At 37.8% G+C, this 27,733-nt stretch overlaps 3 protein-coding genes across 3 annotated transcripts; 2 read left to right on the top strand and 1 right to left on the bottom strand.

Annotated features, from left to right (window-relative positions):
- Positions 1 to 8,835: 8,835 nt before the first annotated feature.
- On the top strand, positions 8,836 to 9,477 carry DCS_07899 (Ankyrin repeat-containing protein P1E11.10; the record flags this gene model as incomplete). The annotated part of the gene is made up of 1 exon (XM_040805182.1): positions 8,836 to 9,477. The coding sequence occupies one exon, from the start codon at positions 8,836 to 8,838 to the stop codon at positions 9,475 to 9,477; it is 642 nt and encodes a 213-aa protein (XP_040655286.1).
- A 2,145-nt stretch (positions 9,478 to 11,622) lies between these two features.
- Positions 11,623 to 12,997, top strand: DCS_07898 (RNA methylase family protein; the record flags this gene model as incomplete). The annotated part of the gene is made up of 3 exons (XM_040805181.1): positions 11,623 to 11,736; positions 11,789 to 12,636; positions 12,706 to 12,997. 3 exons carry the CDS (start codon positions 11,623 to 11,625, stop codon positions 12,995 to 12,997), a joined length of 1,254 nt encoding a protein of 417 aa, XP_040655285.1.
- A 555-nt stretch (positions 12,998 to 13,552) lies between these two features.
- On the bottom strand, positions 13,553 to 14,849 carry DCS_07897 (vesicle-mediated transporter Vid24; the record flags this gene model as incomplete). Its single annotated transcript, XM_040805180.1, has 4 exons — positions 13,553 to 13,666; positions 13,722 to 14,044; positions 14,097 to 14,250; positions 14,313 to 14,849. The coding sequence occupies 4 exons, from the start codon at positions 14,847 to 14,849 to the stop codon at positions 13,553 to 13,555; spliced, it is 1,128 nt and encodes a 375-aa protein (XP_040655284.1).
- Positions 14,850 to 27,733: the final 12,884 nt, after the last annotated feature.

Genomic DNA, 27,733 nt, shown 5'->3' with positions numbered 1-27,733 from the left:
CTTTAAGTAATAAAGCTAGTTATAAGTAAAAATACATAAAAGTAGTATTAAATAACTTAGTATAAAATATAAAGGCTAGTCTAATAGACATATAAAAAATACACTATAGTTTTCTAGTACCTTTATTAATAACTAGTATAGTTTATTTAAATAGTAAAGTATAATAAACTACAAAACAATATACTAAATTTAACCTACTCTAAATATAAATACTAACTATTATATAGCCTCTTTAAAAACTCGAGCTAAAAACTATATAAAGTAAATAAAAATAAATACTAAAAAAAGGTACAGTATAAATATAAGGCGTACTATAAGTATAGGCCTTATAAGTAACGTAATATATAGTAGCTATACAAAGTACATCTATACCGGGGGATCTTTTAATAGTTTTGGCTATTTGGCTTAATAGTTAATTAATCTATTATCGATATAAGTATATCTTCCTATATATATTATACCCCTCTTCTTTTAGCGCCTTAGTTTATATTATTACCTATATTATATTTATAGAAAAGCTAGAATTTAAGGTACAAAGTCTTTGCAATTAATACGCAAGAGGAGGGGATAGTAGAAGTATATCGCACGGACTAGTAAATTAATTATACTGTTAGTAACAGCAATAAGGGAAGTACCAGTTAGTAACTAGGCAAGAGTGTACAATTAGTAGTACTAACTTATACAAATAAATACAATTATTTCTTCTAGCTACAGTACAGGAAAAGAGCGGCTATTTATATCTACAGAACAATCCCCAATAACGGCTTTATTGGAGATTCTATCGTAAATTAAAGGCGCTATCGTATTATAGCTTAAATGGCTGAAACTATTATACAGTTGGATAACTGTTTTAGTTACTTGTTAGTTAACTGCTTCCGTTATAAGGTTGGATAGATTGTTTTAGTTATTAGCTTGGCTAATTCCATTACATAATGAATAGGTAGTCCGGCCTAAGTTAGTATTGTAGGCTGGTAGGCGCTAGTAGCGATTGGGAGAGTAGCAATTGTCGTTCCGATTAATTGGCTCTAGTAGTCGACTGGCTACTATATATATAGGTTACATTGCAGTAGTAAGTTGGTCGGTAGTAGTACTACCGTATATCGCTCCGAGTTATAGTTCGGAGAAGTAGTATATTGTATACTATTAGTTAACTCAATATGCTTACTAATACTCGCAGTATAGTATAGCATCCGTACTAGTAGTACTAGTACTAATACTAATAGGATAGTATCCTATTTAGGTAGTCTTACTAGTATAAATACTAGTATTTTAACACTCCCTCTATTTAGCTAGTATAACTACTGCTAAATAGGGATTCCTTAGAGACCTAGTAGGCTAAGGTAGCGTTGGAAGAGATTAGTAGTAAGAGCCTTAGTAAGGCTATTGGTAGGCATAGACTTAGTATTTAGGTAGCTGATTTTGGCTAGTCCGTTAGTTACTTCTTGCTGTATATACCGGAACTTAGTAATGTATGCTTTGTTCGGTTATGCTAATTGGGGTTATTGGCATTAGAGATAGATCTATTATTGTTATATAATAGTGGAATAGGTTTTTGGAAACCTTTGCCTATTTTAGTAAATAGACCATCTAGCCATTTAAGTTCCCGAATAGCTTCCAATAGGGCATCCGATTCTGCCTCTACGGTAGAAAGAGCAATAGTACTAGCCCTTTTTGATTTCCAGTAGATAGGTCCGCCTGCTAAGGTAAAGAGGTATCCGTAGGTTAACTTAGAGGAATCTAAGTCCCCTGTAAAATCGCTATCGGAAAATCCAGATAGATTGGGTACTGAGGAATTAGACCAGTAGTAAATAGCTAGATCTATAGTTCCTTTTAGATATTGGAGGAGGTTCTTGCCGGCTGATAGCTATAGGCTAGTAGCCTGGTGCATATACCGAGATAACTATTGTATTGCAAAGGCTATATCTAGTCGGGTTAATAGCATAAGGTACATTAGGGTCCCTACTATTTGTTGGTATACCAGTTGGTCGGTAGCGGATAAGGGAGGAAGGGGTATAGTAATAGCCTGTTTAAGTACCCCTAGCTGTAGTAGGATTACTACTGCCTTGGCCTCCGTTAGCCCAAATCGGAATAGGGCTTCCTCGATATACCCTTTTTAACTAAGAGTAATTCCCTTGGTTGTTTGACTAATTTGTACGCCTAGAAAGAAAGCAGCCTACCCGTAGTCTTTAATTGGGTAAACCTTATATAGTTACTGTTTTAGCTAGTTAATATGTACAAGGTCTGGTCCAATAAGTAGGCAATTGTCGATATAGCTAACTATATAAGTACTAGTAGTATTATTATAGTAAATAGCCGGATTAGATATAAGAGGGCTATATCCGTTTTGTTATAGCAGTTTGGCTAGTACCTCCTACTACTCTCTAGGTCCTTGTTTTAGACCGTAGAGTACCCTTTTTAAAAGGATACCTTGTTTAACTGCTGGGTTGTAGCCTAGCTTAGCTAGTAGCTTAGCTAAGTTATTATTCTTATTAAGACTAATAAATGCTTCCAGTCCCTTGGGAATTTTAAGATAATTAACTTTAGGTAGCTTACTGTTTAGGAAAATACCAATAAAGTCAATTTGCTCGACGTACTAGTTATTCTGGGCAGCTAGGGCTAATAGTATCCTCTAGGTAGGTGGAATGCTAGTAGTTGCAAAAGTCTCTATATAGTCGAGGCCTTTAATTTGCATAAATCCCTTAGCTACTAGTCGTGCCTTACATTTAACGGGGTTATTCTGCTGATCCTTTTTGACTTGTAGTATAAGTCTACTTTTCAGAAGTCTCCAACCAGTTGGTATTTCTTTAAGAGGAATAAAGTAGAATACCCCTGCCTGGATAAGTTGCTGGAATTCTAAGAATATAGTACTTATCTACTGGTCTTTGTTGTCTGACTTAAGTACCTGCTTCCAGCTAGTAGGCTTACTACTAACTAGTATTTGCTTTGCTTTGGCTTAATAGTACAGGTCCTGGATCCAATACGTTAGGTTAAGATCCATTAGGTCAGGGTTGTCTTCTAGTTCTGGTGCATCTGGAAGGGAGGTATTTAGTAGATCCTCTGTTAGCTGGGCTAGGACCCCCTCTGTTGTACTAGTCCTAGTAGGACTAGTTGGTCCGTTGGCTTCTTGCAGCCTACTGGTCCTAGTAGGTCTAGTAGGTCTGCTGGTCCTAGTAGGTCTGCTAGTCCTAGTAGGACTAGTAGGTCTACTGGTCCTAGTAGGACTAGTAGGTCTACTGGTCCCAGTAGGACTGGTAGGTCTACTGGTCCTAGTAGGACTAGTAGGTCCATTGACCCCCTCTGTCTCCCTAGGTATTTAGGGACTAGAGGTAGTTTGTGAGATATAATCTTCTATTTTAATTTCCCCCTCTGACTCTAGTCCTTGGGGACTAGGACTTGGTAGTCGTTGAAGTCCTTGGGAGATAGGGCCAATACCTTCTAGGATTTTTAGGAAGGTAGTTTTTGTAACTGCCCTTCTGGAAGGTATATATACAAGGTATGTTTTTGAACCTAGCGTTACTAGTAGCCTTACTGGTTCTGTGCGTTGTGCTAATTTAGCACTTTGAATCCGTTTCTAATAAGGGATTAGGACTTCGCAGTAGGTACCAATAGCCTTATAGGCTGTAAGGTTTAGTGGTGTTTTTAGCCCTTGTAGTTCCTGCTTAAGTAATTAATAGGGGCTTAGGTCCCTATTGGTAATTGCAGTATAGTTAACTAGGTTAACTATAGCAGGAAGTATAGTAGACCAGAGGAAAAGTAGGAGGCCAGCCCAAATTATAGTTACTCGTAGCCGGTCCAGGATAACTTATATAGACCGTTCGGTAAGTCCGTTTTGTTTGGGGGTATACGGGCAAGACGTATCGACTAGTATACCTTTGGTACCCAACCAGTCCTGTAATAATATATTAATTTTAGGTCCTCCATTATAGAATAGCCTTTTTGGGTAACGGCTATAGTGTATTTTTAGGCTTTGAAAGAAGTTCTTTATAGCCTGGAGAATTGTTGGTCCTTCCTTATTGGGTAGGATATATACCCAACGGAATCGGGATTTTCGATCAATTAGTATTAATCCAATAGATTTTCGATTATAGGATATAGGTTTTCTTGCAATTTGGGTGCGCAAGAGGAGGGGTAGTGGAAGTATATCGCACGGACCAGGGAATCAATCAAGCTGTTAGTAACAGCATAAGGGGTGCCAGTTAGTAACTAGGCAAGAGTGCACAATTGGTAGTACCGAATTATACAAACGAATGCGATTATATTTCAAAAGAGAAACTATTCTAAGGGAATGGCTACTGCCTTATATAGGTGTAGAAATATAGTAAAGACTGTTCTAGCTTATTCCATAAGTAGGGTAAGCAACATTCCGGCTTATTCCAAGGAGTTCCAGTACATTCCATAAGTGGGGTATGGAATATTCTAGAATATTCTAGAATGTTCTAGAGCATTCTGTACTATACCTAATTAGGCAAGTATCTTTGACAATAGTTTAGAGAAATAGTATGTTGTATACTATTAGTCAGCTCTGTATACTTACTTATACTCTTAGTATAGTATAGTATATCTGCCAGCAGTAGTACTTCTGACAGTTGCTACTGGTAGTAGCAATAATAGGATAGTATCCTATTTGGGTAGTCTTACTAGTATAAATCCTAGTATTTTAACAGGTTTAATCCTAAATGTATCCCCTTCGATTGAGTTAAGTACATAGTCTGGGTCCTTAATTAGTTCCCTTAACTGGCGTCTTATGGATTTTGCCCGTATATAAGCAATGTATTGGAAGTCGGTAACCTTAATAGATGTAAAGTTAGGTAGCCTACTAGTAATTTTACTAGTCTTTTTCAAAAGTGGTAAACTAATATGTCCTAGTCGTATGTACCAAATGCCTGCTTATTGCAATAGTCTTTGGTAAGACTAGTTGCTGAATTCCGTACTGGTAGTCGGAATAGCCTGTTCCTTAGTACTAGTAGTTAGGGCTACTAGTAGGTCTATTGCCTCTATAGGGACTGGGTCCTCTATAGGGTCTTTATATAAGGTAGCCTTAGTAAGGTCCCTTATACTAGCCGAACTGGTAGTTGGGCTAGGACTTGGTCTTGGTCTAGGTCCCGGTCTTGGTATAGGACTAGGTACCGACTTAGGCACCAATCTAGGTACCGACCTAGGCACCGATCTAGGTGTCGTATAGTCTTCTGCCTCGTTGGCCCAGGGAGGTTATTGCATAGGAATTTCCACTACAATTCCGTAGCTGCTATAGTAGCAGAAGTAGGCTGAATCCGACTTATTTAAGGTAGGTGTATTTAGACCTTCTTGTTGTAGGAAGAAGCCGTACCTTTAGAAGTTTAGTAGGCCGCATACTTTTCGGTTCGAGTTATATAGGGATTCCTTAATAAGTATTCCCCCTAATCCGTAGTAATATATCCTACTAATAATATTGACTTCTAGCTTCGGAATATATAGTGCCTCCTTTAGTATAAGTGTACTATAGGTTGGTAGGTTGGTATTAATTAATACTATAAATTCTGCATTCCCAATTCCACTAGGGTAGATAGGACTACCTCTAGTTGTAATTGGTTTTGACTGGGATTTTGCAATTGGTCGGAAATTTAAAAACTTAGACCGATTGTTTACTAAATAGCAGGTCGAGCCAGTATTGTAGATTAGGCCCTAATTGTATATATTAGTATTAGTAATACTATATAGTGTACCGATATTATCCAAGTTGGGTAATATCTCTAATTCTTATATAGAATTAGTATCTAATTCTTAGTAGGAATTAGGTAAGTCCATACAGCCAACAGTTAGGCTGTAGTTACCAACTAGGAAACTAGTAGTATCCTCTGGTTGCTTAGTCGATTAGTTAGATTTATTTGGTTTCTTGGATTAAATTGATTTATTGGGTTAACTCGATTGGTTAGATTTATTGAACTTATTTCCCTTCTTCTTTTTCTTAGGTCCTTAAGATATTTAGTAACTAAATGTATTCGTTCCAGTAGTACTGGAGTTTCGATTTTCTTTTATTAGGTTAGCTATAAGATATTATAGGTTAAAGATGTCCGATTGGAGTCCTAGTGCTTTAGAAGATATAAGGTTATTTTCCTGAATAGCTACCCAATGTAGAAATATAGGTTTAACAGATGCAAGGTAATAATTAGTCTAGTCTAATGGATTAATTATTGCTCTAGCTAGTAATAGCCTAGTAAGTCGACTATTAAATTTAGTATTAAATGCATTAAGTATTCCTTTATACCCCTTGAATATAAAACTGTAGTAGGCCTTATATAGGTTGGAGCGCTTAGCTTTGTGGCCTTTGCAGTAATGCTTCTTTAATAATAGATAAATTTAAGTTGGATTTTTAATATAAGCAGTTAATGCTAAGATTTCTTTCGAACAGCTATCCCGTAGTAGTATAAGTAAATTGGCTTAATTCCTGCCTGAAAAACTAAATACTATTAAAGGTTTATCCAAAAAACCTTCCAGATTAAGGGCTTAAAGGTATATTGCTAGGGATTGCTCCTATAGCTTATAGTTCTTAGTACCTTTAAGTTTTGTATATTTAGGGAAGTTAAATGCCTTTTTATTTAGCGCATAGTTAGAATAGCCTTCCTCTACCCTATTAAGACTAGTACTAGTACTAAGGGTAGACTTTATTAAATCTAGTCGTTCTTATATCCTTGGGACAACAGTATTGAGTTACCGTAGCAGTTTGTCGATTTGCGTTTATTGTTCCCGTAGATATTTTTTAATTTCCAATAGGTTGGTCTTCTGACCTTGGTTATTGGGATCCATTTTCTAGTTAGTAACTAGATTCCAGTCTTACCTTACTTACCTAGCTAGTAATACTAGCAGTTAGGTCTCCTACTAGTAGTACTAGTAGGAAGAGGAGCCGTAGCTTGGAGACAACCAAGCGTTACCAGTAGTACTGGTAGGTGACTTAGTAGGTCATAGAGTTCGACTAAGAATTACTAGTAGTACTAGTAGGTTATAGAAGTTAATTAATCGTTACTAGTAGTACTGGTAGGTAACTTGGTAAGTTCCTAAGTTAGACCAAGAGTTACTAGTAGTACTAGTAGGTAACTTAATAAGTTACAATGGTCGTTCTTGTGCGATTTACTAGTAGTACTGGTAGGCGACTTAGTAAGTTGCATAGATTAATTCTAGGGGATTAATTGTAGTCCTTCCGGGCTTATAACCTCTTTACAATTAATGCGCAAGAGGAGGGGATAGTAGAAGTATATCGCACGGACTAGTAAATTAATTATACTGTTAGTAACAGCAATAAGGGAAGTACCAGTTAGTAACTGGGCAAGAGTATACAATTAGTAGTACCAACTTATACAAACGAATACGATTATTTCTTCTAGCTACAGTACAGGAAAAGAGTAGCTATTTATATCTATAGAATAATCCCCAATAACGGCTTTATCGGAGATTCTATCGTAGATTAAAGGCGCTATCGTACTATAGCTTAAATAGCTAAAACCATTATACAGTTGGATAACTATTTTAGTTACTCGTTAGTTAACTGCTTCCGTCATAAGGTTAGATGGATTGTTTTAGTCATTAGCTTGGCTGATTCCATTACATAATAAATAGGTGGTCCGGCCTAAGTTAGTATTGTAGGCTGGCAGGCGCTAGTAGCGATTGGGAGAGCAGCAATTGTCGTTCCGATCAATTGGCTCTAGTGGTCGACTGGCTACTATATGTGTAGGTCACATTGCAGTAGTAAGTTAGTCGGTAGTAGTACTACCGTATGTCGCTCCGAGTCATAGTTCGGAGAAGTAGTATGTTGTATACTATTAGTCAACTCAATATGCTTACTAATACTCGCAGTATAGTATAGCATCCGTACTAGTAGTACTAGTACTAATACTAATAGGATAGTATCCTATTTAGGTAGTCTTACTAGTATAAATACCAGTATTTTAACACAAAGTATTATAAATAATATGTTTACTAAAGAGAGTAATACTCGGTTAATAAATTGGAACGCTAGTTATAAGTAGCTAGTTTTAAAGACAAAGGCAATAAGTATATTAATTATTAGTAAGCCTCCTTTCTATTATAAGGCTAGGTGCAAGGATAAAGCTCGGCTAAGCCAAATAGTAGAGTGGGCCTAGGTAAGTAGGGTCTGCCCTAACTATTGGGGGGGTACAAGAGGTACGGAACCGCAAAGCTTAGAAAAGGAAAAGCTTTAGTCTTAAATACAACCTCATACTTAAACAGGGCGCACTTACTTACCTAACTGTCTTTCAACGGGATCGTCTGTTATATTTATATTTAAGGAGCTCTCTTAGCTTATATAGCCTCCTTCCTTCTAGTAGTCCTATAACTAGTTATGTAATCTATGCTCCTATCGTTATTTATCATTATAGAAAGAGTCGTAAGACTACTTATAAGAGGGGTCAGGTTAGAATAATATCTTCGCGTTTGCTAATACCAGGGAAGTAGGTATTATATCAGCGGCACGCCCAGGCGTCACTAGTATATGCACGCCTAGGAGTACTCCAACAGGATACCCACAAATGAACCTAATAATTGTCGAATTGTAGTGCGTCTTGTGGGGCAGTTGGATTCAGACTCATATTCAAGCCACTGGTCATGGATGCTGGCCCCAACTTCCTCTAGCGAAAGTAAGTACTACTTTGTACTGTGTACGGACACTGATGTACAGTACTTATGCATTTTCGTTCTGCTAAAGTATCTTGCCGCCGTACTTACACGATATAAGTACATCAGTAGTGGGCAAACTCAATCTTTAAGTACAAATTTCATCTCTCCCATATATCCTAATTCCTCCATTATCAAGGTCCCATATCGTCACTGACGAGATTAATCTCGATGGCGGAGACACCGAACCCATTCCTACTTGCTGCAGACAATAGCCCCGCGCTCCTGCCTTTCCTGCGCGAAAATCTCCAGCTGGCATCGGCCCAGGACGAGCACGGCTACTCTCTCCTACACGCTGCCGCTAGCTACAATCATCTCGACCTGCTGCAAATCCTCGTACGCGAATTTCATGTTGACATCAACCTGAAAGACGAGGATGATGAGACAGCTCTATTCGTTGTGGAGACTCCTGAGGCTGCCAAGGTTCTTGTTGAAGAACTGTCTATTGACGTTGGCCATCGCAGCTCCGAAGGCTTGACGGCAAGGGAGAAGGTGGAAGCCGACGGAGATTTCCCAGCCGTGGCTTCATATCTTGCCTCTGTCGAATGTATCAAATCTGACAACCACGTTCAATCTGTCGGGGCCAGTCATGTCCCTGACGCAATAAACGCCCTCCCTTCGTCCAAGGCTATAAAATTCACAGTGGGCACTGTGGACCAGGGTGACGATGATATCAAAGAAGTCGACACTGAGTTTCGCCAGCGTATAGAAGAGTTTGCTCGACGAGATGACTTCGCCTCTGAGAGTGGCCAAGCGGACTTGCGCAAACTTGTCGAAGCCATTATGGGACCGACCAGGGGCGATGGATGCTAGGTCCGCTCCCGACAAGACTTTATCAATGTCAATCGTCGCTATTGGCCTCCCACATAAGATACTCAGTTGCCCCCTCTGATGGACATAGCATCGTCAGGTCTTTGCTGCCCCCAGCAAAGTTGTTGGAGAAGGCAGTGGCGCTCACTGCGAACCACTCTGACTGGGGACATTTTGTGAGGATGTCGGTAACCAGACGGCGAAGCCAGCGCGCGTTGATGAAGCCTTTCCATCTGAATATGCAAATATGAGTTAGAGGGGCCGTTTCATGACAACAAGGCGCCGCATATCGCGACAGATACGGGTCTATCGTGTCGCTAGCCGTGATTCGTGGACTCTGGAGCCGAATGAGAGATAGCCACTCATACAAGTTCATGGCAGTATCTTCAAAGGCAGGCCGATTTCCCTGCGACAGTATCACAGGCGACACACTCATCTTAACGTGGGGCACTTCCACATCCTGCACTACGGTCAATGCCACACTATGCTTCCTTGGGTTGAATCTGTCCAATGGATGAGGACAGGGACCTTCATATCTGCTGTCAGTTGTCGAATGAGGTGGCAGAGGCCAGAGGTTTCAAGAGCATTGTTACGAACCTGGCCCATGTGTGTGGCAGAACAGCCACTGCAGTGGCTCGTCGAGGACATTTTGACAAGCATGTAGTAATTTGTTGAATTTCCGCTTCCCTCGCACCATGGATGAACAGGTGAAATCATACGAGACAACTGTGCAGTTAGTATTTACTCGAGTTGAGGTTCAGATCAGATCTGATAAGAGTTCTTCTTACCCCATACAGGATTGTCCCTGTGACTGCCCGTGGCGCCATGCGGCTTCCCCTCGAGCCCGACTCGCTCGAAAGTCTGCCTGTCGAGATACATTGTTAAAATGCCTGCATTGGCAACTGTCAGCTCCAAGTATAGCTGAACGGTAATCAGGAAGGGGGATACTGGCCATTGTGCACAGTGAATGTATTATCATTGGACACCCTGCCATCAGACAACATCGACACGCCCCCTTTGGCAATTTTCCAACGTTAGTAAGCTTCAGTTCCAAAATAATATGGACGAGCCAGCAACCCGATACCTTTCTGCAGGTATTGCGCGAAAAATTCACCCTCCAAGAGTTGGCCAATCGACATAGATATACTCGTGTATGATGGTTGCTCTAGTCCAACCACATTTGCGACGACAGGATAGTAGTCTTGAGGAATAATTAGATCGACCTTGGCCATGGTCAGCTCGATGTTCTGTTAAGCATCTGAAGAGACCAAGAACCTCGTGGATGAACTCGTGCGCAGCAAGGGATGTCCAAGGCTTGTTCCTACTTGGCGGCTGCGTGGGGTCAACGTGACCCATAGAGCCATAGGTAACGAAGCAGCTCGAGGACTGGTATACCGTTGGCGAAGGGGTTGAGAACATTTTTGAGACGGGGTGGGGGATTGAGCTTGCGCAACAAATGGCTGCGTGGATAGTGGGAAACTGGAAACAAGTAAAATAAACGCGCCCGCCGGCGTTAGGCCCAACGCCACAAGGCGGCGATAGCCCGGCCCTGGATGTTAGCTACAAGCCTATATCAAACCAAAATCGGTCTGCATTAAACAACATCGTTGTGATCGCATGGTGCATGTGAATCTGCGAAGTGACGGTGATAGCTTTGTTCCTCTTCTTAGAATGTCCCAATTTTGTAAGCGCATTCTCCCATGGCGTAATTACTCCTTAAGCTTCTTGGGCAAAGGTACCTATAGTGGGGTGGCAAAAGTGTCGATTCACTTTGTAGTGGTCGCGCAACCAAAATTGAATCGCCACTTTTGTCCAGTGACTGCTCCTTCCACCCAGTACATACTAGTACAGTAAGTAGTATTCCATACTTCGCTAGTAATACTCATTCCTTGCCGTATATTTCTGGTCAACCACAATCGGCACAGCACTGGTGATCAGATACATGTGCGAGGATTGAAAAAAAATATACTTCATCCACATGCCCGACACAGAATACTCCATAAAGGTATTTGTCAACCATCGAGCAGAACGTGGAATCCGATACATGAACAGCCCTCATAACATTCATTATTTTCGTCGGTGCGGCCTGCATCATCGCGCTTGGGCGGCGGCTATCCCCATCTATCACAGGTGACGACGATTCCCACAATGGACTTTCTCATTAAATTTGCCCAGGCACACCAATCTTTTCGGCTGGCCGAGATTCAAGCCTTGGCTGTCGTCGAGGGTGTCGATCTGACCGTGGTCGAGTACAGCCACGAGGTCTGTTCTCCCAATGTCATCCTAGCGCCATGCCTCCTAACATGACAGTCAGTCACCATTTTGCCTCGTTCGGCTGCCATCTGTAGAAGAAGCTCAAAGGTTGATCCGACGCTCAATTCTGGCGCAGTCGATCCAAGAGCTCTGGGGTACCGGTAACACCCTTGAGAGGTTACACCAGTCTGTAGAGGAGCGGTCAAGATATCTATGGCCTCGATACAAGGATGCTTCATTCAAGTTTGAAATCGACTCGTTCCAGGGAGCCAATTCAGGTAGTCGGAGGCTATCCATCATCAACTCTTTCCACTACCTGCCCTTTGAAGGGCCCATTCGGCTTAACACCCCTGACAATGTTTTTACCGTCTTCGAGCTCTGGCCATGGAATAGTGTACCGCTCGGAGTTAAGGATCCGGACATGTTTCATCTTGGTCGTTTCGTTGCAGCTTCATCCCGTGACGTTGTACTCAAGTTCGATTTGAAGAAGCGAGAGTACATTTCTACTACGAGCATGGATTCTGAGCTGTCTCTTATCACTGCCAATATCGCCTTAGCTGCACCTGGCAAGCTTTTCTACGACCCTTTTGTCGGCACAGGATCTTTTCCCGTCGCATGTGCTCATTTCGGCGCTGTCGGCTGGGGAAGCGATATCGATGGTCGGAGTATGCGAGGTGACGGCGACCGCAAGAGTCTACGCGGCAACTTTCAGCAATACGACCTGAGTTCGTGTTTGGGCGACGTCTTTTCGGCAGACCTGACAAATACACCAATAAGGAGAGGGAAAGGAATATGGGATGGGATTGTCTGTGACCCGCCCTACGGCGTGCGTGAGGGCCTGAGAGTGCTCGGTGTCAGGGATCCAGAAAAGACTCCCTGGCTCATCAAACAAGGGTTCACAAACGGGTTGTGAGTACAACCAGCACGGGTTTCTTTTGTCTGACGTGCCACAGTACGAACCCGATCTGACAGCTATAGGTTGCCTGATTTCGTGCCACCAAAAAAACCCTACAGCTTTCTCGCCATGCTGAGGGATATATTGACTTTTGCGGCAGAAACGTTGGTTGACGACGGGAGACTGTCGTTTTGGATGCCAACGGCAAACGACCAAGATCAAGAAATTCCCGTGCCCACACATCCCTGTCTCGAGATTGTCGTCATCTGCGTTCAGGTCTTCAACAAATGTAAATGGCCTCTTCCCGCCCTTCTCTTGGCCACTGCCCATTCTCCTCAACTCCTACTTTTGAACAGATTTGCCAGCTCACACTGAATGCTAACTTGTCGCGCAGGGTCGAGAAGACTAATTACGTATCGGCGCCTGCGAGATGAGCAAGTCTCGCAATCCGCGCTCGATACTTACAAAACAAGACAAGTTGTTGCAGGCTCGGGCACGACAGCCGACGAGCTGAATCCATTCCGCCGAGGGTACTTCAAAAAATTCGAGATTGATGGAATGGATTGAGCCTGGGCAGCTCTCTCGCTCGTCGTCCAAGACGCCTGGCATATGCGACAGTTTTCGTAGGGACTAGGCGTCCAGAATCAATCTAAACTGTGTCCACTATCCGCGTTTATTTCAAGCTTTCGATGTCATCGCCGGCATTGGATGCGCATCTTTCCATTGGAACTCTGAAGTAACTCCTCAATGGCTCCTTGCGCGGCATTGTGGATGGCATCGTCGAGGTGTGCAAGTGGCAGCATTTTGGTGGTCAGACAATGCTCTATTTTGTCCGCAAAACCAATACGCCTTGATAAGTAATCGTTTCCGTCAATATTCCTCGTCGTTAGGTTAAGGTGTAGCTGTCTCCAGGCTGATATTGCAGAATGGTCACCGAAACTCCCTAGCACTGAAGCACCCCCTATTCGGTACGTGCTTTAGTTCTAGTTGTTGGAATCTGTAGAGAACATCATAAGCCGGCCTGGCCAATGCACCACCTTTGGCCTTCGAAAAGATGCACTTACTTTTCGCTCTTGGAATGAAAATATATCCCACTTACTTCACCTTTCAACTGGTTAAAACAAATATAGTAGAACCCCTCAAAACTGGCCCCAGTTATGGTGCGCACACGGTGATCCGGCACCAGGAAATGCTCCTTCCAGCGCATGAAAATATTATCACGCTGATCAATATCCAGAATGGTTACCCGGCCTTTGTGGACGTGCTTCTGCAGTGGTCGGAACGCGCTAAACTTGGCCCAGTGGCTCAGGTCTGTCTTGGAGCTAGCGCCCCATTCATCATGCTGCGTCTCGAAGCTATACTTGGACCCGATTATCTCACCCTCAAAGAACGTTGTAAGCGTCGGGTGGTCTTCGGTGAGGCCTGTCGCAAGATCAGTGTTAACGTGCACAGTGGGGGAGGGGTGGCAGTGTACGACCTTGAATGCGCAGATAGCCGCACAGAAACGATTCAAGCATGTCCACATGCTTGATCTCTACCTGGACATCGTACACCTGCCTCTCAGACTGCTGTGTCCCGTGGAACCTACTACCAGGACGCAAATATGATGAGGGGGAGCTGGCTATGGTCTAGTGTACATTCAGCAATTCATTCGGGTCTCTTGGGCCCTGAATCATCGAGGTAAGCTTACTCGCAACCCGGGGAAATCATGCCCAAGGGAAAGGGAGCAGGTCGGGTCATTGTCTGCTTCCCTGTAGACTGTCACCAGGTCCTGGACGTCATGGGGTCGACCAAGTGAAGAGATGGAGGCCCCACCTTGTGGCCGTCGTGACATATCAGCCAGAGGCGTGTAGCAAAAGGGCCCATCGGGACCGACGCCCTGGCTCTTGGGAACTTCGCAGTCCGCTCCACTGGGCGCTGGAGATGTGAAGCCTGTAGCATTAGATTGCGGTCCGGGAGAGAGGGTCGTGGCCCTTGTAGACGATTCGACAGATGTTTGGTCGCGTGGCATAATAATCTCAGAGCTGAGATGAATGGCATCACCGCCTCGATTTTGAAGGGATGGAGGTGAAGGACCATCAGGGGGGGGTTCGAGACGGAGATCAGTAGCCGCATGCGACTGCCGAGATGGACGAGGGGAATGTTGCACGTCGTCGGGGCACGTCGAGAATCCGAATGGTGGAAGAGACGAGGGCCCGGGGGACTGATTCGATGATGGAGTCGGCATCTTCGCGATAAGCCGATGGCGGCGGGTGTGATTGACCTTGTAGAGTAAGAAGGATACAGGCCGCCCGACTGAGGGCGACGGCTTCAGCGAAGGGGCGATGCCTAGGTCGTTTTTATCCGCGGCCAATATGACATACAGAATGAGCACAGAGACACCGCAGGTATCTACAGCGACTGCCCCAATGAGAGCGGAGGGTGGTTTAGGGAAGCGTATATGACGGGAATTGCCCCAGGGCAGTCAGAATGAGGCAATGTCGTAGAAGCTTGCTTGGTCAGGCCGGACTGCCCATGGCCACAATGGCCTGACGTCAAGTGCGCAACGAAGCTGGCCGATGAACCGAACACAGTGAGGACAGGGGGAGGGAGAGTGAGCAGACCATCGGAATAAATCAAATGCTGTTATGCTGGAGGTCAACAAGGGGTCGGAGGGGGGTGGCCAACGTGCCAAATGTAGCGATAATGTTCCAAGGTTTACCGCTGCAAGTTCGTGCGGACTAGGCTGGTGACAACATGGGAAATGTTCCTACGCTGGAAAATAGATGAGTAGTGCACACAAAGAATAAGTACACGGATATTAACAGATACTCTTTCTTAACATTCTTATAAATAAGAGGCAGTACTTTCCTCTACGTAGAAATAATACTACAGGCCTTGTAAATAATAATTCAATATATAGTTTTATATAAATAGTCATAAGTAATATTACAAATATAATAATGATTAATACTATATATATATATGTCTAGACCAATATTAAGGACTTCTTACAACTATTAATTTAATAATAATATAGTAATTCATTAAATAACTCGAATAATTTATATAAGTAGTATTAATAAGTCTACTTATAGGTATATATTTATATTAGTAGATTCTAATTATTACAATACGGACTAGTAGGAAGGTAGTATATATAAAGACTATAGAATTTTCGAACTAAGGAGGAAGAAAAAAGAAAGAAAACAGTAAATATAAGGAGGAAGTAGCTACATATATAGATAGTCCGTATATTACGTAATACAAAGTACAGGGTAGGCTAAACAAATAGTACAATATATAATATTATTATACTAATATACTAAAAATAAAAGAGTAAGTATAACTACTCTTTTAGCTAAAGAAGTAGAATTAAACATCTTATTAAAAGCAATATAGGAACTAAATAGCTAAATAGTTTATTTATCTAAATAGTAGTTTTAAAAATAAAAGGGGGAAATACCTCTTGGAATAAAGTGGTAAAAATAGGAAGGGTGCGTAATAGAAGTTTAGTTATACGGACTATCCAAAATGGATATTAATTAAGGCTGTTACGGAGTCACTGAGCAACTGCTCTAGGGCTCTTAATAATGTTTATTAAAAGGCTTAAAGGAGGGAAAACTACTTAGCAACTAGGGCTTCTAGTTATATACGTTCTTCCTAGTGGGTCCCTTGGTTCCCTCCGTTCTCCTATATCGGGCTAAGCCCGATACCATAACAAAGGCTATTAGTAATAGTAGGAGTATACTAGTTAGTAACTAGGTAAGAAATATAGATTTAAATAAGTTAAATAGTAGTACTAAAGGACGATTTAGAAAATAAATACTATTGTATTTCTTGTAATTGCTTGTACGTATATATATATATTTCTTATCCTAACTATTTAAGAGTATGGGAAAGGGAGGACTATTCTATACCTAAGAGGTAGTACCTTAATTAGGGCAGTATGTATGTATTGGAATTCTGTCTGATTCTATATAATGTATCTCCGAACAATCTGCTTATATTTAATATAGCTCTAAATACTTTAGTTAAGTTATACTACTAGTTGGATGCAATTAGTAAGGTTAATTAGTATTAGGGTTCGGTTGCAATAGTATAGTAGAAGTACTATAATAGTTAAGTAGGCTAGTAATAGTACTATTAGTAAGTAACTGCTAGTTGCAGTTAGGAGTGTCACGAAGCTGACTAGCAGGAAGGCAGTATACGCAAAGACTGTAGAATTTTCGAACTAAGGAGGAAGAAAAGAGACAGAAAACAGTAAGGGCGGCGAGGAACGGCCTATATACCCAGACGGTCCGCGCGTTACGTAATAAAGGGTATAGGGTAGGCTAGGAAGAGAATACAATATACAATATCGTTACAAGGAGTATGTTAATTAACGGCCCGATTAATAATCTTACTTAGTCGACTAAGTACTACTTACACAAGATATATAATAGTAGTAAATTAGCTAGGTAGTAGTACTACTATTAGTTATACTAAGTTAAAGTAAGGAGAATTTATATAGTAAGTATAATTCGTTAACTTAATATACTACTTATACGTATAGTATAGTAGTAGTATATTAGTAAGTAGTAATACTACTACTAGGTATTGCAAATAGTAATATATAGAATAGTATCCTATTTAGGTAGTCTTATTAGTATATATACTAATAATTTTAATACCCCCTCTATTTAGTTAGTAAGGATACTACTAAATAGGAATCCTTTAAAGACTTAATAGGCTAAGGTATTATTAGAAGGGATTAGCAGTAAGGGCTTTAGTAAGACTATTAGTAGGTATTAACTTAGTATTAAGATAGTTAATTTTAGCTAAGCTACTTATTGCTTTTTACTAAATATACTAAAACTTTAGTAAGGTATACTTAGTATAAGAGTATTAATTTAAGTTATTAGTATTAGAGATAGATTTATTATTATTATATAAAAGTAGAATAGGTTTTTAAAGACTTTTACCTATTTCTATAAATAGACTATTTAGCTATTTAAGATCCTAAATTACTTTTAGTAGGGTATTAGATTTTACCTTTATAGTTAAAAGAGTAATTATATTTACCCTTTTTAACTTTTAGTAGATTAGTCTACCTACTAAGGTAAAGAAGTACCTATAGGTAGATTTAGAGGAATTTAAGTTATTTATAAAGTTACTATTTAAAAATCTAAATAGACTAAGTACTAAGGATTTAGATTAATAGTAAATAGTTAGGTTTATAGTTCCTTTTAAATATTAAAGGAGGTTCTTACTAATTAATAGTTATAGACTAGTAGCTTAATATATATACTAAGATAGCTATTAAATTATAAAGGCTATATTTAGTTAAGTTAATAGTATTAGGTATATTAAAATTCTAACTATCTATTAGTATATTAGTTACTTAGTTATAGGTAAGAGAGGAAAAGGTATTATTATTGCTTATTTAAGTATACCTAGCTAAAATAGTATTACTATTACCTTAGCCCCCTTTAGTTTAAATTAAAATAGTACTTTTTTAATATACTCCTTTTAACTAAGAGTAATAATCTTAGTTATTTAGTTAATCTATATACCTAAAAAGAATATAGCCTACTTATAATCTTTAATTAGGTAAACCTTATATAGTTTTTGTTTTAACTTATTAATATATATAAGGTTTGGCCTAATAAGTAGATAGTTATTAATATAGCTAACTATGTAGGTATTAGTAGTACTATTATAGTAAATAGCTAGGTTAAATATAAAAGGGCTATATTTAAATTAATAAAGTAGTTTAGTAAGTATATCTTACTACTTTTTAGGTCCTTATTTAAGACTATAAAGTACTTTCTTTAAAAGGATACCTTATTTAACTACTAAATTATAGTCTAGCTTAGTTAGTTACTTACTTAGGTTATTAGTCTTATTAAAACTAATAAATACTTTTAGTCTATTGGGGATTTTAAGATAATTAACTTTAGATAGCTTACTGTTTAGGAAAGTACTAATAAAGTCAATTTATTTAATATACTAATGTTTTAAGTAGTAAGAGCTAGTAGTATCCTTTAGGTAGATAGAATACTTATAGCTATAAAGGTCTTTAGGTAGTTAAGACCTTTAATCTATATAAATCCTTTAGCTACTAAATATACTTTAAATTTAATAGGATTATTTTATTAGTTCTTTTTAACTTATAGGATAAGATAGCTTTTAAAAGGTTATTTACTAATTAGTATTTCTTAAAGGGGAATAAAGTAAAATACTGTTAAAATTACTAGTATTTATACTAGTAAGACTACCTAAATAGGATACTATCCTATGTATTGCTATTTGCAATACCTGGCAGCAGTACTACTGCTTGCCAATATACTACTATTGTACTGTACGTATAAGTAGTATATTGAGTTAACGAATTGTACTTACTATATAAATTCTCCTTACTTAGACTTAGTATTACTAATAATAGTACTACTGCTTAGCTAATTTACTACTATTGCGCGTTATATGCAAGTAGTACTTAGTTGACTAAGTAAGATTATTAATCGGGCCGTCAATTAATGCACTCCTAACTACTACTAGTAGTTGCCCGCCAATAGTACTACTGTTGCGCGGTAGGACCTACCCAACTGCAACTAGCAGTTGCTTGCTAGTAGTATTACTACTGGCCCGCTCGACTACTGCTGTACTACTGCTGTACTGTTGCGACCGAACCCAAATACTAATTAACCCTGCTAGTTGTAACTAACTGGTAGTATAACTTAACTAGAGTATTTGGAGCTGTATTGAATGCAAGCAGATTGTTCGGAGATATATTATATAGAATTAGACAGAATTCCAATACGTATACATTACACTAATTAAGGTACTACCTCTTAGGTATAAAATAGTCCTCCCTTTCCTATACTCTTAGATAGTAAAGTACGCAAGACGCATACGTACAAATAAGTGCAAGAAATATAATAGTCTTTCTTTTTAAATTGTCTCTTAGTACTATTTAACTTATTTAAATCTGTATTTCTCGCCTAGTTACTAACTGGTGCACTTCCTTTTATTACTAATAGCCTTAATTAATATCCATTTTGGATAGTCCGTATAACTAAACTTCTATTGTATACCCTTCCTATTTTACCCCTTTATTCCAAGAGGTATTTCCCCTCTTTATTTCAAGAGGTTATAAGCCCGGAAGGACTATACCAAAATCCCCTGGAATAATTAACCTAGCTGCTAATACTACAATAAGTACTACTTATTGTACTTCCTAATGTATCTTTACTATAAGTACTACTTATAGTAATTCCTAGAAATCGATTTAACTACAGTATCCAGCTGCCTATACAATAAGTACTACTTATTGCAACTACTAGTACTACTAGTATAAAGGTAAACCGAAAACCTAGTTACTAACTAGATTGTATTTGTATTTTTAAAATAGATTCTACTAAGGAAGGTTAGGCTACCAAAACACCTATTATATTAGAACTTAAAGCAATTATTCAAAGGCAATAAATATAGTATAATAATCTTTCCAATTAGTTCAATTAACTTATAGAACAATTAAACAATACTATTATACTAATCCAAAAAGGCCTTAACAAAATAGAGCCTAAATATATACCTATCCAAGGAATTCTAATATATAGTAGTAATACTACTACTACTAAAATAACTAATCTAAGCTTTAATACTAAGCTATTCAAGAAGGTATTCTTATTCCTAAAGTATACTAAGCTTAAAGATACTAAGAACTTTAACTTATAGGAATAATTCCTTACTATTTAATTTAGTTCCCTTTGCCTGGAAGGATTTCTAAAAAACCTATTAATTACTTCTAGTTATTTAACTTACAACTAATACTCCCTGCTTATACTACTTTGAGATAGCTATACTAAGGGCCTGTAAGCATTAATTGCATGGATTTACAACCTAATAGATATTTATCTGTTGCTAAAACAATACTACTCCAAGGGCCAGGCAGCCCAATATTGCAATCTCTATAATTCCTACTATAACCTTATACTTAAAGGGTACAAAGGAATACTTAAGGTATTTAATTTAAAATCCAACAGCTGTCTTACCAGACTTTAACTTACTAGAGTAAGTATCGACCTACTGGATTAAGCAAATCGATACCTTATAACTATTAGTCCTATATTTTTACAATAGGCTGCAATACAATACAATAACCTCTAAACCAATGTAGTCTTAGGAATTAATATAGTATCCCTTAACCTATAATACCTTTAGACTAACTTATTGGAAGAATATTAAAATCCTAATAGTCCTAGTTTCCAAGCATTTAGTTACAGAATAACTTAACTATCCAAAACATTAGATAACAGTAAAACTAGGTCTACTAGACCTAGTTAACCCAACCGACCCAACTTACCCAATCGACCCAACCGACCCGACTAACCCAATTTACCCAAACGACCTAACCGACCCAAACAATACAATCGAACCAAAAACCATATACTAGACAAGGGTACTACCAATTTCCTAACTAGTAACTATAGCCTATCCACTAGCTGTATAGGGTTACCTAATTCCTATTAGGAATTAGATACTAACTCTAATTCCGAATAAGAATTAGTACTATTACCCGATTTAGGGAATATTAGTATAATATATTGTATTAAAAATACCGATACGTACCGAATAGGCCTACTTTACAATACTGGCTTAACTTATTATTTAGTTAACAACCGCCTTAAGTTTATAACTTTCCGACCTATTACTAAATCCCAAGCAAACCTAATTACAGGAGGTAGTCCAATTTATCCTAAAGGTATTAGCTATACTAAATTTACTGTACTAATTTGCACTAATCCACCTATCTATAGTACTCTTGTTTTACAAGAAGTACTATATATTCCGAAACTGGAGGTTAGTATTATTAGTAGAATTTGCTACTATATATCTAAAGGAACTCTCATTAAGGAACATCTATATAACTTAAATCGATAGTTATATAGACTCCTTAACTTCCAGAAATACAGCTTCTTCCTATAACAGTAAGGTTAACATACGCCCTATCTAACGAAATCAGATTCTGCCTACTCTAGCTACTATAGTAGCTACGGAATTACAGTCGAAATTCCCTCCCAACCCCCCCCCCTAGGCTACCGATACAGAGGATTGGTCGGTACCTTCTCCGGTGCCTCGGTCGGCACCTTCCCCAGTACCTCGGTCGGTACCTTCCCTAGTGCCTCGGTCGGTACCTTTAACAGTACCTCGGTCGGTACCTTCCCTAGTACCTCGGTCGGCACCTTTAATAGTACCTTAGTCGGCACCTTCCCCAGTGCCTCAGTCGGTACCTTCCCCAGTACCTTAGTCGGCACCTTTAACGGTACCTCGGTCGGCACCTTCCCTAGTACCTCGGTCGGTACCCAGATCGGTACCTAGCCCAACTGTTAGTTCGGCTACACCAAGGGACCTTACTAAGGTTACCTTATTCAAAGACCCTATAGAAGACCTAATTCCTATAGAGGCAACAGACCAACTAGTAGTCCTAACTACTAGTCCTAAGGAATAAGCTCTTCTAACTCTTGCAATTTGAGTGCGCAAGAGGAGGGGTAGTGGAAGTATATCGCACGGACTAGGGAATCAATCAAGCTATTAGTAATAGCATAAGGGGAACCAGTTAGTAACTGGGTAAGAGTGCAAACTTAGTAGTACCAAATTATACAAACGAATGCGATTATTCTATTAAGTACAGTACAGGAGAAATAGGACTATTTATGTCTTAGAGGTAGTACCTCGATAACCTTAGGTTCCTAGGTCGAGACTATAACTGCCATACTAATGTGCGCATATACGATCTGCGACAACTCAGTGTACCTAAGTCGAGACCATAACTGCCATACTAATGTACGCATATACGAGCCTGTTAAGTCAGGTGGCCAGTCCATTATACCGCGCAGTAGGTCACCTGCTTGGTCGTATTCGTACGGTAAGTTACCGGCTTGGTTGTCCCTGTACTATAGTTCAAATTGCTAAGAGTAGTACTCTTAGCTGGCAACGGCTGGTAGCCGTTAGGAGAATGTCAATTGGTGTTCCGATCAATTGACTCTAGTAGTCGACTAACTACTACATATGTAGGTCAGGTTGTAGTAGTGGGTTGGCTGGCAGTAGTACTACCGGCAGTCGCTCCGAGTCGTGGTTCGGAGAAGTAGTATGTTGTATACTATTAGTCAACTCTATATGCATACTAATACTTGCAGTATAGTATAGTATATTTACTAGTAGTAGTACTCCTAGCAGTTACTACTAGTAGTAGTAGTAATAGGATAGTATCCTATTTGGGTAGTCTTACTAGTATAAATACTAGTATTTTTAACACTAACTACTTATTCGGAATTAAACAACTAGTCTTACTAAAGACTATTGCAATAAGTAGGCATTTAGTACATTAGACTAAAATATATTAGTCTCCTACTCTTAAAAAAGACTAGTAGTATTACTACTAGGCTGCCTAACGTCTTATCCATTTAGGCTACCGATTTCTAATACCTTGCCTATATTTAGGCTAAATCCACTAAACAACAGTCTAGGGATCCTATTAACAATCCAGACTATATTCTTAATTCAATTATAGGTAATACATTTGGGATTCGAGCAGTATCCTATAATTATAAGTCTATAGGACTTATACTAATCGACCGAAAATCCTACTTCCGTTAGGTATTAATCTTACCCAACAAGGAGGGATTAAATATTCTCCAGGCTATTCGGAATCTCTTTAAAAGCCTTAAATAACAGTATAACTATTACCCAAAATAGTTATTTTTAATAAGGGTACAAAAATCAATATATTGCTCTAGACTTAGTTAGGTAAGAAAGGAATTTTATTTAATACATTATGCCCGTATATACCTAAACAAAACGGACTTACCGAACGGTCTATATAAGTTATCCTAGACTAACTATATATAATAATAATTTAGGTAGGCCTTTTACTTTTCCTCTAGTCTACTATTCTTCCTACTATAGTTAATCTTATTAACTATACTATAATTTCGAACTGGGATTTAAGTCCTTACTGTTATAGTATTGGGCTTAGCTTAATATAGGAGAACGAAGGGAACCAAGGGACCTACTAGGAGGAATATATATAACTAAAAGCCCTAGTTACTAAGTAGTTTTCCCTCCTTTAAGTCTTTTAATAAATATTATTAAGAGTCCTAGAGTAATTACCTAGTAACTTTATAATATTTAAAAGACTTTACTTATACCGATTAGGAGGAAGGAAAAGCTTAACTATTATAAGTTAAAATAGATAAGGGGAAGCCTAAAGAAATTAACCTTTAGTAAGTTATAAAGGACTTTATAGTAAAAGTCTATATAGAGTTTAGTCGAATATATACTTAAATAGAAATATACTTTATCTAAATCTTAGCTCTATAGAAAAATAGGTAGTAATAGGTATAATAGGACCTAGGGTACTTATTAGCCTAGCTAATAGATACCTTAATAATTAACTCCTAGTAGGAACGGACTAGGGATAAGTTAAATATACTATAGGCCTATATTAAATATAAACTAATTTTAGTTAGGGACCTATATAATAGTAATAAGGGTACCTTTATAGTCTAAAAGTTCTATATAGACTATAAGCTTTAGGTAGATAGGGACTTTATTAGGTCTACCTAGGACTAATAGATCTTTATTTAGTAAAACCTCTTAGCTAAAGTTTAGTAATAAGTTACAATATACTTTAAGGAAGGCTCTTATATTAGTTATAACCTATTCTAATTTTTAATATACCTTAAATTAGCTTATAGTAACCCCTACTACTAGTAACTAGTAGTTATTAAACTAAAGGATATTAGGTAAGGGACGTTAAAGTTATTCCTAACGTTCCTTATATACTTTAAAGAAAAGCTTATACTAATAGGAGGAATATATTAGCCTAGTAAGGTAAAACTTATAAAGCTCTATATTAGGCTAACTAAGAGAATAAGGGATTATATCCTTTAGTAGGGGACTATAATAAATAACTATAATAAGGCAATTAATATATATAAATAAATTATATTTAAAATAGAATTATAATATATAGAGAATAAAATTAAGGACTAGGGCAGGCCTAGCTAGGGGATAGTTAAAGTAACCCCTTAACCTAATAAGAACGGCAATACCCTAATATTAGGGGTTAATACAATAGGCTCTAGAGCTATAGCCGGGCCTAAAGTAGCTATAACTAGGCTAATAATAAAAACAAACTAAGGCTAAGGCGGGCCCTAATAGTAAATAAAATAGGTTATATAGGAAGAAAGAAATAAGTATAAGGTAGTTAGTATATATATTTACTATAAAAAGGAAGGCTACTATATTTAATAATACCTATAATAAGCTATAATTCTATATACTTTAGGAATAAGTATTTAGGCTGCTTAGGGAGAAGAATATATTTATAAGGAACTAAAGACTAAAAAAGAAAAAGGAAATAAAGTACCTTTAAGTTAAGTCTTATATTAAGGTATAAAGGGTTTATAGGTAAGTAGACTATAAGGAACTAAAGACTAAAAAAGAAAAAGGAAATAAAGTACCTTTAAGTTAAGTCTTATATTAAGGTATAAAGGGTTTATAGGTAAGTAGACTATAAGGAACTAAGGGAATTAAGAGACTAAGTTTAAAAAGATTATACTAAGAATAAATAAACTACTCTTTCTTATTACTATACTTATAAATTCTATAAGATTCCTTAATATTTAAATTAATAGTAGCTATAACTACTATAAGGCTATTAGCAAAAGGATAGCCTAATACCTATAACTTAAGCTTATCCCTCTTTTAATAAAATAGCTACTCTAAACGGTTATTATAATATCTTAGCGGAATATAAGTAATACTTTTACCTACCCTATAATAACTAATATAGTCTATATAATAATTAATATAAATAGCTAAAAGAACTTAGTACTCCTATATATTATCCTAGGCCTAAGTTAAAATGCTATACTAGGTCTACTATAAGTAGAATATTAATAGGTTACCTTAAATATAATAGATTAAACCCTTATAATTAGGGCGGTAGGTAACTAAATTATATAAGCAAACAATATCTACCCTTCTAATAGGTTCTATAAAGTATACCTTATACTAATATAAACCTTTTTATAAAAGTAATAGGAAGTACTAGTAGTAATAAGCTTGCAAAAAATAGTAATAAAACTATAAGAAATAGTACTATAAGTACCTAAAAGTATAAATATAATAGTAATAGCCCTACTTATTCTTTTAGTAGCCCTTTAGGACTATATTAATCTCTTTAATAAGGAATAGGCCTTAGGCCTACTACTATACTAAGGCTCCTAAAACTACTATATCTAACTATAATAAAACAATAAGGGAGAAATACTATAGCTACCCTAGGGCTTACTGTATAATATATTATAAGACTAACTACTTTAAGTCCATAAATAGATTATAGACTTACTAAATAAGGGATAAATATTAGTAAGCTTACTAGTAGTAGTAATACTAATACTATTTACTAAGAAAGAAAATAAAGAATAAAGGCTATATATAGACTACTAGACCCTAAATAAAATTATATAATAGGATTACTACCTACTCCTACTAGTTAAAGAAATACTTTACTTACTCTTAGAGGTATATTAGTTTACTAAACTAAATATATAAGTAGTATTCTATAAGTTATTGTTAAAATTACTGGTATTTATACTAGTAAGACTACCCAAATAGGATACTATCCTATGTATTGCTATTTGCAACACCGGGCAGCAGTACTACTGCTTGCCCATATACTACCACTGTACTGCACGTACAGGTAGTATATTGAGTTAACGAATTGCACTTGCTATACAAATTCTCCTCGCTCCGACTTAGTATAATTAATAGCAGTACTACTGCCTAGCCAATTTACTACTGTTGCACGTTACGTGCAAAGTAGTACTTGGTCGACCAAGTAAGATTATTAATCGGGCCGTTAATTAACGCGCTCTCAACTACTACTAGTAGTTGCCCGCCAACAGTACTACTATTGCGCGGGAGGACCCACCTAACTATAACTAGCAGTTGCTTACCAGTAGTACTACTATTAGCCCACTCGACTACTGCAGTACTGCTGCTGTACTGTTGCGACCGAACCCTAATACTAATTAACCCTACTAGTTGCAACCAACTTACAGTATAACTTAACTAGAGTATTTGGAGCTGCATTAAATACAAATAGATTGTTCGGAGATATATTATATAGAATCAGATAGATTTCCAATACGTACATATTGTACTAATTAAGGTACTACCTCTTAGGTATAAAATGGTCCTCCCTTTCCTATACTCTTAGATAGTTAGACATATATACAAAATGCATACGCTAAAAATACATATACGCGCGTAAGTAAGTATAAAAAATACAATAGTCTTTCTTTTCTAAATTATCCCTTGGTACTTCTATTTAACTTATTTAAATCTGTATTCCTTACCTAGTTACTAACTGGTGTACTTCCTACTATTACTAATAGCCTCAATTAATATCCATTTTGGATAGTCCGTACAACTGAACTTCTACTGCGCACCCTTCCTATTTTACCCCTTTATTCCAAGAGGTAATTCCCCTTTTTATTTTAATAGGTTATAAGCCCGGAAGGACTATACTAAAATCCTCCGGAACAATCGACCCAACTACTAATACAATAAGTACTACTTATTGTACTTCCTAACGTACTTCTACGGTAAGTACTACTTACGGTAATTTTAGGAATACGATTCAACTGCAGTATCTAGCTACTAATACAATAAGTACTACTTATTGTACTTCCTAAAGTACTTCTGCTATAAGTACTACTTACGGTAATTCCAGGAAATCAATTCAACTGCAGTATCTAGCTGCTAATACAATAAGTACTACTTATTGTAACTACTAGTACTACTAGTAGAAAGGTAAACCGAAAATCTAGTTACTAACTAGATTGTATTTGTATTTTTAAAATAGATTCCACTAAGGAAGGTCAGGCTACTAAAACACCCATTATATCGGAACTTAAGGTAATTATTTAAAAGCAATAACTACAGTATGATAATCTTTCCAATCGGTTCAACTAACTTACGGAACAATTAAACAATACTATTATACCAATTCAAAAACGCCTCGACAAAATAGAGCCCGAACATATACCTATCCAAGGAATCCCAATATACAGTAGT

Source organism: Drechmeria coniospora, chromosome 03 (assembly GCF_001625195.1).
Source record: "Drechmeria coniospora strain ARSEF 6962 chromosome 03, whole genome shotgun sequence".
In the NCBI taxonomy this organism is placed as follows: Eukaryota; Fungi; Ascomycota; class Sordariomycetes; order Hypocreales; family Ophiocordycipitaceae; genus Drechmeria; species Drechmeria coniospora.
This window is presented reverse-complemented; position numbering and strand designations above follow the sequence as displayed.